Here is a 13,081-nt window from a genome sequence, read left to right as displayed (position 1 = left end):
TCAAACATTTCAACCTTTATAATCCTCTCAACACTCGTATGTTTACATTTTCTCAATCTAAGTGTACGCCAAGTCAGGCTTCCATCAGTGGGTTTTGGTACCACAGTTCATGGGACTCCCGCATCAAGGAGTCCTGGAAACTTCTATCACCTAGCAGTCTTACCCACTCCAGTGTAAAAGGCTTTGGTTCCCAGTGAGGGATGGAGGCAAGGAACCCAGTTCCTTTGTTAGTCTTTAACTTGATTAATTGGCCTGTTGCCCCAAGCAATTGCTGGTCAGGTTTCTCATTGTAATTTTTTCCTTCTGGCTTTTTAAAATTTCACCAAACCGGGGTAAATAGAACAAATTTGTTTGGTGCTCTTTAATGTTAGGGGATCTTAGGGGGGGTCCCTTTGGCTCACCCAGTCTTAGGTAGTGCTGTTTTAAAATGTTTGTTTTAATCCCCAATGTCTGTTTTATTTATCGCATTTTAAAATAACCATCTAGGGCTTCCCTGGTGGCGCAGTGGTTGAGAGTCCGCCTGCCGACGCAGGGGACACGGGTTCGTGCCCCGGTCCGGGAAGATTCCACATGCCACAGAGCAGCAGGGCCCGTGAGCCATGGCCGCTGGGCCTGCGCGTCCGGAGCCTGTGCTCCGCAACGGGAGAGGCCGCAGCAGCGAGAGGCCCGCGTAGCGCAAAAATAAAATAAAATAAAATAAAATAACCATCTAAAGATTTCCATCCTGCTGGGATGAGTCCTGCGACTCTTTCTGATTCCTCCTTATTCTGTCACTTTCAGTATTTGCCTTATTTACCTTATTTATTAATAACCCTTTAAAAATTTCCACCTTGTTGGGAAGAGTCCCTTTGACTTTCCCCTCAGCTTCTTCCCATTCTCTTAATGTCCAAGGGAAATATAATGGGAGCCACATATGGGATTTAAAGTTTTCTAGTGGTCATATTTTAAAACAAGTAAACCAAACCAAAAACCAAAACAACAAAAACAAAACAAAACAAAACCCACAACCAGGTGAAATCAATTTTAATAACATTTTATTTAACCCAGTATATGCAAATGTTATCTCAACATAAAGCCAATATAAAAATTATTAGATATTTTAATTATTTTTTTCATAGTAAGGCTTAAAATCTGGTGTATATTTTATACGCCAGATGTGTTATAGCACATCTCAATTCGGATGCTGGATTTTCATCAGAAATACTTGACCTATATCTAGATTTCATAAAATTTATAGTTGAGAAGGCAGGTTCACCTACCCACATGCTCCAATACACACGTCAGTTTTCCCGTGATGCACTGAGACCCTACTTGCTCTGGAAGCTCGTGGCTCTGGGCTTCTGTCCTGGTGCTTTTCTTCTGAGCACCTCGCACGCTCTATAATGATGTCTGCCTTCGTCACTACTGCTGTTCTCAACAAACGGTGCACATAGGTAAGCATCCACAGCATATTGGCTGAATAAATATATTTATATCAAAATTAATAAAATCCAGAATTCCCCCCTCTCCTAAGAGTTAGAAGACCCGCTGGTCTACAGAGATGTAAGCTGTTGGAAGAGGGTGGGGTCTCTCCCATCTTCTCAGAAATTGAGGGGCAAATGCCTCACTTCTGATCCCTCCATCCCTCTGCACGGGACAACGGCAAGACAGGACAGCCCCCCAGCTGCTGTCACACCAAACGCACACCCACACTTGCGCCTGGACCCTCTCCACTCAGTCCTGACTTCCCCAGGGCTGCTTTTCAATAGTGCCAAAGGCAGCAGGGCTCACTTGGGTCCCGGGGTCATGTTTTCTAACTGTTTGCCTTGGGTTCCTTTCAACCTGATCAGGACCGAATTTCTAGAGCCACATGAAGACTCACGAGGACCAAGAGAGAATGGGACCGGTTGCTGCTCAGACTGGAAACCGGCAGGATGACAGGAGCCCCCCCACCAGCAGTCAGGCCTTACCGCCCACCCAACATCTAGCCCACCCAACCTCTTTTAAAATGTAAAAGAACAATGATTTTCTATGTCAACTTCCCACTTAGCAACCAAAGAACACATGTGTGTAACTTTTATATATGACCAGGGACCAACGCTGGGTCTATCTGCACACCTGAAACCACACAGGCCTTAGCTATGAGGGGTTTGGTAAAAGGATGTGACAGGATTCTACCCTCCATACACTGTTTAGGATCCTTTGTAGCCTTCTTCCAGCATGCCGGGGACAAGCAGCCCTAGACAGCTGGCATTACCGCCAGGAGTCCCAGGAACGGTCCTGGAGGCAGGGATGATCTACCTGAGGAGATGGCACAGGGTGGAGCTGGACTACGGCCCCGGCATCCTTCTCTGTGGTGGCAGTGGGGCAGGGATCCCACCTTGGTGCTCAAAGTCAAGGCTCTCAGAAGGGGAGCGAGGTTACGTGGCCCCAGAAAAATTACCTTTCCAGGAGGACAGGGAAGGGCTCGGGGAGAGGGCAGGACAGATTTTGTACAACCTACTGGGGCATGAAGACCAGCACCTGTTTTTTGCCAAACAATAAAATATCACCCAGAGTGAATGCACAGGTCTCATCGCTGAGGCTTCCATCAACGGCTCAGCCAGTGAAACTAACTCATCAAACACACAGGCTGAGAGCTCGGGCCTGCCCGCCCTTCCCTCTGGGGCTTTCCCAGCGCAGATCTAGGAGCCCGGAGACAGGCCAGCTTGCCAGGTCACCTGTTAGCCTGAGCAATGGATCTCACAGAGCCCGGCTCGGTGGCAATGGGGTCAGAGGACGTGCACTGGCTAAATATAGTTCAGCAGCACATTTTTAAAATAAAGCAAAATGTAAAAAAGCAGGTTAAATTTCTGAGACAGTATTTCTTCCTTGCCCTGAGGAGAAGAAACGCTGCAGTGGTGGGCGGGCGCCTGCCCTCTCCTCCGCGCTCCCTGTCCTGCGTAGGGCAGGCCTCTCCACCGAGGGGCCCTAGCCCAGGGGCTCCCGCAGACCCTGGTGGGAGGTGGGAGGCGGCTTCAGGTCACAGAAGCTGAAGCGGCAGCCGTCCTGCATGTCTCCCAGAGAGACGCCGTCCAGGCAGTGGTCCGCGAAAGCTCTGGTGTTGCCCCACGGGCCTGTCCTCTCCAGTGTGGCCTGGAGAAGTTCTCGGATCCTTCGGTTTTCCTTGGAGGTGGACTCCCAAACAACGTCAAGCTCACCTTCCATTTCTCTGAGAGAAATAAACAATATAAAGAAAAAGTTTAAAATAACACAATTTAAAAAATATTTATAGAGCCCTTATGAATCCTAAAGTAGTGAGAAGCCAAGTGAAAGAATGTTTAAAGTCAGAGAACAGAGCCCATTGTGCGTGGGTTCTGAAGCAAAGATTCCCAGTGTCGAATGAAGCCCGATGTCCCCTGGAAATAGAAAAAAATACAAAGGCACAGGCTGAAAATGACGTCTTAGATTTCCTCTCTACGTCCTGCCTTTTCTTCTATTTTGGCACCAGCGCACACACCCTTTGCTCTCCATGGCATTAATGTTACAAAAATAAAACACAATAACTGCAGTGGCTGACCTACAGCGCAACGGCCTGGCTGTGGGCGCCCACACAGCATGGGCCCTGTAGGCCTCTCCAGTGTCCCCACTGCGACCTGACCAACACTCAGACACCCTTCACAGCCTCCATCCACAGAGCCACTGATGGGCCCAGACAGAGAGAGTGAGTGAGAGGGTGAGGAGGAGACCAACTGTGGAGAGTGAGGATCACAACCCGGGTCACAGAGAAGACTGGCCCAGACCACGTGCCAGGAGGGCGAGTGTCCAGAGGGAACCAAGGCTGAGCCAGGACTGTGTGACGGGCCCCATGTGGGCAGCTGAGGAAACAGGGCAGGCAAGGTACACATGTCCTCACAGGGCTGTGGTCCACTGGGGGAGCAGACCAGATACCTTCCACCACCTCACATGAGCCCCACGGGGAAGGAAAAGCAAGCCTCAGCCTGAGAGGAGGAATGGGCCTCGTGCAGGACGGCAGGGCTGGGAAGTCCAGCTCTTTCACAGACACTGCCCGGTGGTTACGCAAAATGTTAGCAACTGGATTACCAGGCGGACTCAGCACTGTTGTTTAAAGAGGAGGACACCACAGAGATTCAGGGGGGCCAGTGACACATCCACTCGTCCAGTGTCACTTTCCTTGTGAACTGTTGTTTCCTTCCAAAGCCCATGATGCCCACTAATTACATCTAAAAAATCTCCATGCTTCCATTTTCTGATGCAAAACACCCAGATGTTTGATACATTACATCATGATAATGTACAGTTAAACTCAAAACAAAGAGAGAAGGAAATCTCTAAGGGAAGAAAAAGAAAAAGAGGATTAAACTGAAACCACAGAGTTTGGCAAACAAAATGTTTGTATTGCTTTGAGGACAAAAGCCCATGCTAGAAACCCAGATTTCTGTAGAATGGAGACTAGTCTTGGGCGCATGCAAACTGGGTGCAACAGAAAACCACAGGGCTCACTCACATCCATGTTTCCCCTCTTCCTCCTAGCAACACTGTGAACTATGTGTCCCAGAATTAGGCAGGTAAGTGGATATATGTGAAGAACCCTCAAAGGAGGGATGTTTGGGTGGAAAAATCTGCCAATCTTCAAAAGAAATCTGCTCTGAGAGGCTCCTTGGGGACTGTAGCCACTGACTTGTTCTCAAATGAATCTGGGGTTTGAATATACACTGTTCCCCATTGTAGAGCATCCCCAGCCCCTGACTGGAGTGAACCAAGAGTAAAAAGACATTTTTGAGACAATCAGGGAAAAAACTCAATGGATGAGTTAAAAGTACATTGGACACAACCAAAGAGAGAATTAATGAAGTGGAATACTGAGCAGAGGAAACCACCCAGAATGCAGCTCAGAAAAATGTATTATTAAGAAGTTACACATTCATTGTGAATGGAATAATGGCATTGTGAAATTTTTTTTGGTTTTGGCCATGCAGCTTTCACGATCTTAGCTCCCCGACCGGGGATCGAACCCAGGCCCTCAGCAGTGAAAGTGCAGGGTCCTAACCACTGGACTGCCAGGGAATTCCCTGTGAATATTTTTAAAGTCCTTTTGTATTTTAAAAAAAGCATTACTGTAGATTCTTTTTTAAGTTAATAATAAAATTAAAGTGACTCCAGGTTTGGAAATACTCTCTGGCACCAAAGAAAAGCAAATGCAAACCTTCTCTGGAGAAAACATCCTCAGTCCAGGCCCCTAGGACTCCACAGACTAAATTCAACCCATATGTGAGTTCATGGTAAAAAAATTACTGTACGTAGAATAAAATAAGCCACACTGGGCAAGAGTCAACAAAACCAGATTTCAGACCCCCAAATTGTAGATAATGAAGCTGTCACACACAGAATATAAAATAACTATGAATAAAACGTTAAAAGAAATAAAAGATGTATTAAAGACAAGCAAAGACCAAAAATTTATTTTAAAAACGACTAGGTAGATTTTCAAAAGAACCAAACAGTACTTCTGAAATTGAAATATACAGTTGTTGAAATAAAAAACCTCCATGGCTAGGTTAAACAGTACATTGAACAAAACTGAACAGAGAGCTAGTAAACAGAAACATTGAGAATTACCCAGAATGTAGACCAGAAAAACAAGGAGATAGAAAATGTAAAAGATAAGACACATGAAAAGATTCAATAAGAAGGTCTAACATACATTTAATATGAGTTCCAGAAGGAAATCTAGAAACAATGAGGGGAAAAGACTTATTTTAAGAGATAGATAATGACTGGTAATTCCCTGGTGGTCCAGTGGTTAGGATTCTGCACTTCCATTGCAGGAGGCACAGGTTTGATCCCTGGTCAGGGAATTAAGATCCCACAAGCCACATGGCACAGCCAAAAAAAAAAAAAAAAAAAAAAAAAAGAGAGAGAGAGATAACGACTGAGAATTTTCTGGAAGTAATGAAAGACACAAAATCACAGATATAGAGAATAACTTATACCAAGCAGATAAGTGAAAAGAAATTCATAGTTAAATACAATGAAACTGCAGACTACAAGAGACAGAGGAGATCTTAAAATAGGCAAGAGAAATGATGGATCATCTAGTTTTAAAAATGACAAAAGAGTTCTCAACAGCAATAATGAAACAGAGAAGACAGTGGAATGTGCTGAGAGAATAGACTGTCAAGGTAGAACCCAACAAAAATCAACTCACAAGGATGAGGGCAAAATGCAGACATTTTCAGATAAACAAAAACTAAGAAAGCTTACTCTCACTAAAACTTCTAAAGCATGTACTTTTGGAAGGAGGAAAATAATCTGAGAAATAAGGTCTAAGATGCAAAAGAGAATAGTAAGCAAAGAAACTGGTAAACTCTAGGTAAATCAAAATAAAATAACTATATTGAAACTAGTAATATGTAGTTTCTGGGGCTAAAAACAATGATATAAAATAGATCTTTGCTTTTCAGCTTCACGTATCTGTATCTACATGTAATGACACTAGACAACAAGAGCATATAAACTGAGTGGGAAATAATTAGGTTAGAGCATTAGGTCTTGCATTTGCGGGTAGAGATGTAGAGGTGCTGATTAACTTTAGATTTTTGTTAATGTTAGGTATCCATATGAAATTTCAAGGGCAACCACTAAAAGAACATAAATAGAATGTTTAACTTTCAAACCATTAAAGGGCAAAACATGGAATAAGGGAGAAAGTAAAAAACAAAGTTCCATTTTACTAACGCAATTCTAAACCTCCTGTCTGGCAAGAAAGTTGGTACCGGCCCAACTTGTACAAAGTGACCACTTATGGTGGTAAGAACTTCTGTGACTACAGAAAACCTGTTAGATAAGACTTCATTTTGCCTGGCATTAAGAAACATCTGGCTGATAGAAAACATAAACAGCTGTCTGCGTTCTGTCTGGTAACAAATACACAGATTCTACTATAACTTGAAGAAAATCACATTCGAGTGTCATTATGATTCTTCCACGTGCATCAGTTCACGTCCCAGTCTGTCAAAGACAACACAGCCATCCTGAAAAGGCCGACTTAAATGTGAACCCAAACTACGTGAGGGGACCACCAGGTTCACCTCCACAAAACATGCGCCGTTCCCCAGGGTTTCCGATACAGTCGCAATACCTCCTCTATCACACGTTTAAAGGACAAAGGTGTAACTGACAGAGTACCTTACAGCCACAGAGAACATGATATACCCATAATCTTATGACTGTGATCTTACGAAAAGGGAAGAATCTGAAATTTAAAGTTCTCAGAAATGAGAACATAATGGCAGAAATAAAACATTTAATCAAAGATTAATAAAATCTCCCAAGAAAATGGAATAGAATAAAAATATCAAAGAGATGGAAAAGAGGGGGGAAAAAGGGAAGGACAATGAGAGGACTGGATTGATTTAGGAAGTCCAATATTCAAACAACAGGAATTTTTAAAGGAGGGATTAAAGACCTGGGATCTACTGTACAGCACTGGGACTATAATTACCAGTGCTGTACACTGGAAAGTTGCTAAGACAGTAGATCTTAAATGTTCTCACCATAACAACAACAACAACAAAATGGTAATTACATGAGGTGAAGGATATGTTAACCTTATTGCGGTGATCATTTCACAATATATATGTATATCAAATCACACTGTACACCTCAAACTTATACAGTGTTCTATGTCAATTGCTAGGGAAAATCTTGTCAAAGAAAAAAAACGAGGAGCAAATAAAAAAACCAATATTAAAATATATTTAATATTAAAATCAGATAAAACTAAAATGTAAAAACAAAAATAAGCAATCAAATGAACAAATCAGGTCCAGAGGGTTTTACTGGAGGATTCTACCAAACATTCAAAGAACAAACACATTGCAACGGGGCTGGGGTGGCCAGACCTTTTCTGCTGCAGCGCCTGGTCCAGGACATCCTGCTTGTCCTGCAGCATCCGATGGAGGTGTCTCATCTCCTGCTGGTACTGAGCTGTCTTGCTAGCGAAGTCTTCCTGCTGCTCTGTCAGACGGTGACTGATGTCACCCATCTTCAGGGCCGCCTGCTTCCTGTACCCCTGGGGGAGGAGGATGATCTCTGAGTGAGGGGGTGCTGCCCGTGGCCCAGGCGAATAGCTTTGTGGATGCGTTCCCTCTCCACTCCTTGGCCTGTCAGAGGCCCTGAACTGAGTAAGCCCTGGGCAAGTCTGATCTGAGAGGGCAAGTCTGGATCACAAAAGTCACATAAAGTAATAAGAGAAGTTCAAGTATAATAAAACCAAATTTCTGACTTGTATCATGACTAGTTTTTTATATGCCACAAATAAAAATTAAAACAGAAGGACCTGGCAAGGTCTGTCATACTCTATTGGTAAACACGTGACTGAGATAAAAGCCTGATTCACTTATTTTCCTTCTTACATTTTTATTGTATAGTGCTTACGGTTAACAGATTTCCCTCAGAGCATTTCCAAAACTGTTGTCACACAGATTCTGACGTGTAGTTCCCATAGGTTCAGTTCTCGTTAGAAATTATGACATTCAATTTATACATCTCCTCTGACCCAAGAGTTAGTTTACTATACAGTTTTTACATTTCCAGGTGAAAGAACATTTTCTGCTCTCTGATTTTGTTGATTAATTTCTGGTATTTATCTTTTTGATCAACAAATGTCTGCCTTATTTCTACTTTAGGGGTTTATTGAGGCTTTTTTTTTTTTGGTAGCCAGTCTATGATCAATTTTTGTGATTGTTCTGTATGTGTGTGTGTGTATATACACACACACACACACATATACACACATAAATAAACCTTATAGATTATGTTGTAAAATCTTCTATATTCTTACTTTTGTATAACTTCTTGATCTGTCTTAGACCAAGAGAAGCGGATCACAGCTCCTATTATCACTAAGTTTCCATTTCCCCTTGTATCTCCTGTAGTTTATAAAATTTGCTGCTGTGTTATTTAGTACGTAGGCATTCATAAGTACTATATATTATTAACTGTAGTCTTTAGCATTATCAAGCCCTCTCTTTTTTTTTTTTTTTTTTGGTCTCATTTAGTGCTTTTGGCCTGAATTCCCTCTTGGCGGATGTAAAGATCGCAACTATGCTTTGCTTTTGTTCGCATAAATCTGAATTATCTTCACTCATCCTTTTATTTTTCATCTTTCTGAAACACTGCTCCTGACTGTCTCTTGGTTCTGGCATGTAACAGTGTTTTCCTTTATAATATAATCTAAAATTGTTTCCTGTTAATGGGTGAATTAAGCTCATTTATATTTTCTATAGGGCAGACTTGTTTGCCTCAATTTTATCTTGTGTTTTATTGTTTTATCTACACATATTTTTAAAGACTTTAATGTAGTCTGTTTTCTTTGCTCTTTTTTGCTGTTGTAATTTTGCTATTAAGGAATGAATCTCTTTTGATTCTTGTGGTTACTTTTATTTTTATGCCTTTATATTACATGTCCTTAGTCCCCTTATTTATTAAAGTAGCATAATGTTAGCTCCTGACAATCTTTTCTTCACTCTTCCCCTACTTAAATATGCTTAAGCTCCTCCTACTGAAGTTTTCATCTTTAAATGATATCTTTTGACCTCAGTTATTACAGGTGACGCAATCAGCAAATTCATTCTACTTTCTAACTTCCTTCCCCCTTTACCTATCATTTTTGCCTTGGTTGTATTACTTCTACATTGTCAGGTTGTATTATGTCTACATGTAATTGCATCAGCCTTATCCCTGCTTTTTAAAAGTCTTAGTTCACAGTTAAATATATTCTTTGCTCATGAGCAGTACTCTTCTGAAATGTGCCCAATCATTTCTTGGCTGAACTCAAGTTGATGGATCCTTAGGAAAGGTTTATAGAAAAAATGTTCCAGAGTTCTTATATGGTCACAGCTGTCTGAAGAGCAGCCTGGTTGGATGAAAACATCCTTGAATATTCATAGATGGAATTCCACTGTTCTCTGGCATTCAGTGTTGTTGTTGAGAAGTGTGATGCCAACACGATTTTCTTTTTCTTATGTCCTGGTCTTTTGCTTGGGTGTCCAAGGTATTCTTTCTTTATCTTGAAGTCACAGGTCTTGATGTCAATTTTCTAGGGCCATCCTGGGTCAGTTTTTCATAGGTACTTAATGTGCCCTTTCAATATGTAGATTCAACTCTTCATTTATTTCAGAAAATTTTATGAATAAAAACTTTTAAGAATTACTCTTTGGAGCAGAATAAGTACCATTGTTTTGATTTCTGCTTTAGGTAAACTGGATCTCTATCACTTTCCACTATTGTTTTTTTTTTTTGGCTGCACATTGCAGCTTGCAGGATCTTAGCTCCCTGACCAGGGATCGAACTCGGGCCCCCAGCAGTGGAAGCACAGAGTCCTAACTACTGGATGGCCAGGGAATTCCCTCTACTAGTTCTTTTTATTTCTGCCTTCTTGTCTTTGCCTTTCCCATTTATCCTTTATGTCCCTTATCCTGCTTTTACGATATCTTTCTCCCTGGGCTCCTTATAATTTAGTCTACATTTCTCCTTTCCTTCTATTTCTTCCCTGAGTTGTGTCAGTTCCATTTCACATCCTCCTTTGTCTGGCCATCTGTGTCTCTGCTTTTTGACATTTTTCCCCAGCTTTTACTGTTTTATTGAGTTTGAGCTACCTGGCTACCTGCCTACCTCCTTACTTGTCTATCTACCTACCAACGTATCAGTTCACCTTAGAGTACAGGTTTCAATTTTGATCTCCTTTGTGGCAACATTATTTCTGATGCGCTTACATCACGTGTAAGAAAATTATACTTCTATTTTTATTAAAGAATTTTTGTATGGAGGCCACTGAATTCTTTTGGGATGAGATGAGGTTCCTGCGATGGTGAGAGCAATGGGTCAACTTCCAAGCTTCACACACCACTTCTCTTGCAGTCCCTTCTCCGGCTCTCTGAATCCAGCCTGGTTCTGAAATACTTCTGCCTGCAGCTCTGATTTCCCAGATCTCATCATTGCCCTGACTTCCAAGTTGATGTCCTCACTTTTAGGAGGGTTTTGCTAAGGTTTCCTGAGATGTCACCTCTGAATTTTTTTTTTTAAGATTTTTTTTTGATGTGGACCAGTTTTAAAGTCTTTATTGAATTTGTTACAATATTGTTTATGTTTTTTTATGTTTTAGTTTTTGGCCATGAGGCACTCGGGATCTTAGCTCCCCGACCAGGGATTGAACGCGCACCCCCTACATTGGAAGCGTGGAGTTCTTAACCACTGGACCACCAGGGAAGTCCCTGCCACCTCTGAATTTTGACAAGCCTTTTCCAGGTCTCTTCTCCTCACTTTCCCAGAGATCCTGCCCTATCTGACCTGGATCTGCCTCACAGATTTCTTCTCTGGGTGACTGGGTGGAACTTTTTTATTTTTACTGCTCTTATTCAGATGAACAGTAATGAGACAAATTCCCAAGACAAGGCCAACCGCTCTGAAGATCAGACCTTCTCTTTGGGAAATAAAAGCCAACAGGAAAACCAGGAAAAAAAGAACAAACTACAACTGCTCTTTATTACTCATAATACTTCTATGCAGATTCCCATCATTAATAGTGTGGTATAGTCCTTCTAGCCTTTCTGATGCAGAGCTGAGATACTGTTTTGTATACTGCCTTTGATCTTGTTACATTTTTTATATTGTAAAATATATTATTTAATTCCCCCAATAGTTATTGAATTAATTGAATACTATGCACCAGGTGCGATTCTAGGTGCTTGGGATATACCAGTGAACAAAAACAGAAAAAGAGAAAAAATCCCTTCACTTGTTATTCTGGTCAGAATAGACAAACAGTAACCAACAAACATAATCAATAAATTACGTAGTCTGTTGAAAGGTGATGTTGTCTCTGGAAGAAATAACAAAGCAAGGATAGAGCCTAGAGATATTTCTGTATCTTTTTTTGTTCTTAAACAGCTGCATGGTATCTTATTGTGCAGATGAACTAAAGTTTACTTAATGAATGGAGAGGTGCTATTTCTTATTAATTTTTTTTTTGGCTGCATCACACAGCATGCAGGATCCTTAGTTCCCTGACCAGGGATCGAACCCGTGCCCCCTGCAGGGGAAGCACGGAGTCTTAACCACTGAACTGCCAGGGAAGTCCCGAGAGGTGCTTTTTTAAAAAAAATTTAATTAATTAATTAATTAATTTTTGGCTGTGTTGGGTCTTCATTGCTGCATGTAGGCTTCTCACTGCAGTGGCTTCTCTTGTTGCAGAGCATGGGCTCTAGGTGCGTGGACTTCAGTAGTTGTGGCACGCGGGCTCAGTAGTTGTGGTTCACGGGCTCTAGAGCACAGGCTCAGTAGTTGTGGCACGCGGGCTTAGTTGCTCCACGGCATGTCGGATCTTCCTGGACCAGGGCTCGAACCCGTGTCCCCTGCATTGGCAGGCAGATTCTTAACCACTGCACCACCAGAGAAGTCCGAGAGGTGCTATTTCTGCCAGAGAAACCCAATACTGCTTTACTCTGTGGATGATCAGTGATACATACATGCAAAATGGGTCATTTTCTTAAACATGGAAATCTGACCCGGGGAAGCCCATTCCCATTAGGAGTGGCTAAATGTCCACTTACCTTGACTTTTTCCTCCAACCTTCCCAAGCGAATATTGCCTTCAATGATTTTGTTGAGAACTCCATGCTTCTCACTTTCTAAACATTTAGCCTACAGAGTAAAGTGAAAAGAAAAACAATGGGCTCTTAGTTTAACAGGAAAATTAAAATAATAAAACATCTTCTGCTGAGAGTATTACTACAAAGAGTATTACCATTCTGCCACTTGTCCTGGCCTGACACCTCTCCAGCCCCCCACCTCCAGATTCCTATCCCCTTTGTGAGGGCTGTGGGCAGAACTTGGACGAACAGCTGAGGAGGGCAAGAGCCGGGAACGGCAGTCTGGGCGCCCCTTCTGGGTACAACTGGAAAATCTGAGCCCCTCAAACAAGGGGGATGTGAGCTTCCAGGACACTTCTCTATTCTTGGGGAATATACCACTCCTTCCATCATATCCAAGGAGCAACTGCCAACATGCAAATAAACTTCTCACTGGACTATCTGAATAAT

General features: G+C 42.2%; 1 protein-coding gene across 2 annotated transcripts in view; it reads right to left on the bottom strand.

Annotated features, from left to right (window-relative positions):
* Nucleotides 1-1,994: 1,994 nt before the first annotated feature.
* The window catches only part of CEP89 (centrosomal protein 89), a 79,909-nt gene continuing 68,822 nt past the window's right edge, over nt 1,995-13,081 (bottom strand). For both annotated transcript variants that reach the window (XM_022585831.3, XM_089902947.1), the window contains exons 17-19: nt 12,594-12,683; nt 7,884-8,053; nt 1,995-3,190 (exon numbers count right to left, since the gene is read on the bottom strand). In XM_022585831.3, the coding sequence (XP_022441539.2) occupies nt 2,950-3,190; nt 7,884-8,053; nt 12,594-12,683 (501 nt within the window). In that variant the 3' untranslated portion in view covers nt 1,995-2,949. The remainder of the gene's footprint in view (nt 3,191-7,883; nt 8,054-12,593; nt 12,684-13,081) is intronic.

Source organism: Delphinapterus leucas, chromosome 20, assembly GCF_059928025.1.
Source record: "Delphinapterus leucas isolate spDelLeu-1000000601 "Yukka" chromosome 20, BTC_Dleu_Yukka2, whole genome shotgun sequence".
Taxonomy (NCBI): Eukaryota; Metazoa; Chordata; class Mammalia; order Artiodactyla; family Monodontidae; genus Delphinapterus; species Delphinapterus leucas.
Note: the sequence above shows the minus strand (reverse complement) of the source record. Positions and strands in the feature narration are given on the sequence as shown.